Below are 4,257 nucleotides of genomic sequence, written 5' to 3' on the forward strand. Positions count from 1 at the left end.
CTCGAGTTACAGGCAGCGGAGGCTGACTACCTCCGGTTTGATAATTCGGGTTACAGTCGATATGGGCATTAGTGATTTATGGTCATCTATGAACTATTAGAAACTCATGTCTCAATAACGAGATTATCGTCATACCTCAAATTGTCGTCAAATTGTGAACCGGAATTATCCAATTCGGAAATATTTTCATTAATTTATGGAATTTTTTAACAAGCAAATGCAGTTCTGTATCAAGAATTTCAATATGAAAATGCTGCAAATAATTTCATTACAATAATAGTTTATAGGAATTCCATATAGTCCGGCTTCACATGTGTGCATTGGGGAAGTTCTATAAAGAGTAAAATGATCTTGAATAACGACAAAACTTACGTGAATTGGATTTCTCGATGAACTTGGGGACGTTATGGTGAGTACAGGGCACTCATTGTGGTTGACTGTATCACATAAACCATCTACATTGAAGTAAATCAATCCATCCGAAAATTCTTGTAACCAGAGCCAGATGTGTCTTATTAGAGTACTATATGTGAACGGAAAATGATAGGCGACATAACACACATCGTAAGAATGAGGAAAGTCGATAGTGAACGAAGTGGTCAGGTAATTTTTTTCACTGTTTGGTCTCTTATATGCATTTCTATAGTAGCATATATCAGTACCAGTTCGAAACCATCCCGGTCTTCCCAATGTTGCCTCGATAACACTGAACATAATTGGTTTCATGCCGAAATTGAATTGTGAATTCGTTTTTTCACAGTTTAAAATATTGAAGGTGTAAGAAGTATTAGCATCCATGTTTGATACTTCAAAATAGAACCACTGGTGACCGGATCTACTGTTGACGTCTGGTGACAGAATTAGATCATATTCCCTCATCCCGATTCGCACGGCTCGTCTTAAATTACCACTTTCAAAGCGGGACTCAAATTGCAGACTCTTTGTTTCCATATTTGGTTGTCCGATTCTGCTTTCGTCATTATTATTCAAATTTTGTTTTGCTATTTCATCAGACTGAGATATTTTCACTAATGCATCTAAGTCAAATAATATCTCTGGGTAAAAGGAGCTCGCGTATAAACGACGTTCAATGTTTAATAGCAGTTTCGCACGACAAACTTTCTGGTCTTTGATATTTAAGGATTCAGTTATACCACTACATTCACCATTGATGAGATCAGGATATGCCACTTTTACTAAAGGAATTACACTCTTGACTTTGCTGGATATAATGCAATAGGCAGTCCTGGAATCGGTACCAGGACTAATGTCCATTATATTGAAGTTTGTTGTCGTTCGAGATGGTCTAAATGCGCTTTGAGAGGGTTTATCTGCTTCTAGTCCCGGTTTCAGAGTATCGATTTCGTCATGGAAAATGTATTTATCTGTACATTCCGTTTGAATGGGACAATTTTTGAACTCCTTAAAATAAAAATCATACTGAAGGAGATCATCAGCTGTTCTTTGTGATTGGAACACTTGTGTAAAAAATTGTCTCTCGGTTACTTCGCTTTGTCCTTTGAACGGTTTGTTGCCATTATTTGAAGGACCATCATTATTATCATCATTATCTTCGTCGGAATCGAACTCACTACGACACGTATCGAAAGAATCAATGCTAATTGCTTCACAACTCGGACTGCTGTAGCTTCCCAAGCCACTGGTCTCTCTGTCGTGGATCGCTGGTAAATTGAACCTGTTGAAAATAAGCAATTATTATGAACTTTGAATTTCTTTCGAATTCCAGTACAAATGAACTATACGTATATAAAAGTTGTAGGAAAGGATTAACGTTCAAGTGAAATGACATCATAAACTGGTTACAAAGGCATGTTTACGTAAGAATTTTTTACAGTTTTTTTCCCTTGATCTGTTTCTCTTAACCTGTGTTTCAAAGGAGAAAACTCGAATATTCGACTATCGCTTAACATCTTGAGTGTAATTTTTTTTTGTTTAAAACCGTGACCAAGTTTCCGGAAAATTTGTCACTGGTCATCCCCGAAGCTAATTAAACTACCTATTTAGTTACTAAGGTAACTAAATTACCTACTCCTAACCGCGTGAAATAACACGCGAAAACAGGTTGCTACCTGCACAAAAAGATCCCGAGATGCTTTTAACCCATTACAACTCTGCTATCTTGACTGTCTCCCTTAAAAACCTACTTGATTAATCCCCTGAGGAAACCTATCCAATAAATCCTCCAAGGAAACGCTACTTGAATAACTTCTCGCGGATAAGGCAACCTGCTATGCCAGGCTCAGACCCCTACGAGCAGGCCATCCATCACTTTATGGAGATTCGTGGCGCAGCCTATACCTCAAAATAAGAGTAGAGTGATTTAAAGCGCGGCCATTATCTAGACGATAAGGCCCGATGGTTATCAAAATATTGCTAAATGTAGTATCTTGCCGGTGGAAATTCGTCAAAGTAGCAAATCCCATAAAATGCCGTTTTTTGTTATCAGTTGAGAGTTCTCTACGTGTCATTAGTCAGAATATCGTGCTGTGGGATGGTCCCTGCGAATCCCTTCTTGGTTCGTCCGAGAAGGAAACCCATAGGTCGGGATGGAATGTCTGCGCTTCCTTAGTTGGGCGAAAATTGAAGATCCTCAGTTAAGTACAGTTGGAAGACCATGAGAACGGAACTAACTCTCTTTTTTGCATGGATTGCCAGAACTTTTACCGTGTGACGTACCCAACGAAGGGAACCGTGCCCAACTAATGTTCCCACAAATTATGGAGAAAGAGAAAAGAAAAAAATTAATAATTAAAGTGGGTTCGAGCTACCCAAAACCTTTTCTTGGAGTTATAGCCACCGGAGACCAGCACGCCCAGCCACTGGATCCAGGACTTGGACTACCAGCGAGGAGGACCGAGGAGGCGAGGACGGATACCATCGGTCAAAGGAAAGGCCTGTGACGTGCATCTTTTTTTCTCGAGAGAAAGAGAGCCGCGCCCAACCCGCGAATCCCACTGACCGTGGAGAAAAATTAAAAATTGAATAATTATTAAAATAACATGAAATTAGGGTTCCACGATTATCCCGGTAGAACTGGAAGATACGCTAAGGCGGTTTAGGGTTTTGGAGTTTTCCCTGCTAATTCCGGAATGAGATTAGGGAATCATAGGGGAATTTTGGGTGGGAAAAATCGAAAGGGTTATTCCCTGCTGAATCAGCAGGAGATTAGAGACTCATTAAGGGAGTTTAGTGATAGATGGGGATTATGGGAATAGTTAATTAAAGGGGAAATCGTGTCGGCCCTTAATCGCGTCGCGAAGAGGGATAATAGAAAATTATCGTCCGTCGTAGATTTGAGGGTTATTCCGTTCGTGAAATCTTCCCGGGACGAACCGTCTGGCTGCGAGTGCCAGCACCCCTAAAAGAGGGATCCGTGAGGAATTTTATTTTACAGGTTAGTGTTGGAAGGTCGGTGGGGGTGTTACGACCGACACCTCCCCGAATTGCCATCTGAGTTAAGTTAGTTTAGGTTAGTACGTCCACGGATCCCCGGGAAAAACAACCGGGAGAAACTGCCACGATAATTAGGGTTATTAGGGTGAATTATCAAAATTTAGTTTCCCCATTCAAATTTGAATGGGAAGAAATTCGCGCATCAGGACAAGTAGCGCCGTCGCGTTCAATCCGCCGAAACTAACGTTCCGGCGAGGCACGAGTTCCGCCATCTTTTTGGCAGTTATCGCCAGGACGTACGAGCCACAGGACGTTTTTCCCCAGAGAAGTCAAAGCAAGGAGAAAACAATGGGAGGATCCCATCCGGCCCGAAAATCTCGTGGGAAGGTGAGGAAAAATTTTATAAATCTATCCCAGTAACACGGTTACTGGAGAACGCATAATTATTTCGGTTCGCGAGTGTAAATTGGTCCTGTTCGATCAACGGATCGAACAGTGTTTTCCCTCCGTTGAGGTGTTCGCGGGTATTTCTCGGCCATAGTTTATCGGAAAACCACGGCTGATCGCGGGTGGAGGATTTATCCCACAGGGCCGTCCCTGTGGAGGTTTTGAGGCGACATCGCGAAGGAAAGGCGTGAAAATCTCGGGGGAAACCGTCGAAAACGCCCGTGGAACGTGAGGAATTTACCCGGTTAACCTTGAGGGGTGTCCATGCCGTCGCGGCTTCGAGTGTTTTTCCCCCACTCCGCTCCGCTCAACGTTGAGCAAGAATTCCAGCCCAACGGTGGTGCGAAAATCCCGTTTCCTAAAACGGAGATATCTCGGTCCCCTTGAACGGTGGAA

The 4,257-nt window shown here is 42.2% G+C and overlaps 1 protein-coding gene across 1 annotated transcript; it reads right to left on the reverse strand.

The window, feature by feature from the left end:
- Positions 1-372: 372 nt before the first annotated feature.
- LOC105272756 (cytosolic carboxypeptidase 1-like) lies at positions 373-2,899 on the reverse strand (the record flags this gene model as incomplete). Its single annotated transcript, XM_011314981.1, has 2 exons — positions 2,826-2,899; positions 373-1,696 (listed from the first exon to the last, which is right to left on the reverse strand). Coding segments are annotated over exons 1-2 (1,398 nt in total), but the record flags the coding sequence as incomplete, so codon positions are not given.
- Positions 2,900-4,257: the final 1,358 nt, after the last annotated feature.

Source organism: Fopius arisanus, unplaced genomic scaffold, assembly GCF_000806365.1.
Source record: "Fopius arisanus strain USDA-PBARC FA_bdor unplaced genomic scaffold, ASM80636v1 scaffold00267, whole genome shotgun sequence".
Lineage (NCBI taxonomy): Eukaryota > Metazoa > Arthropoda > Insecta > Hymenoptera > Braconidae > Fopius > Fopius arisanus.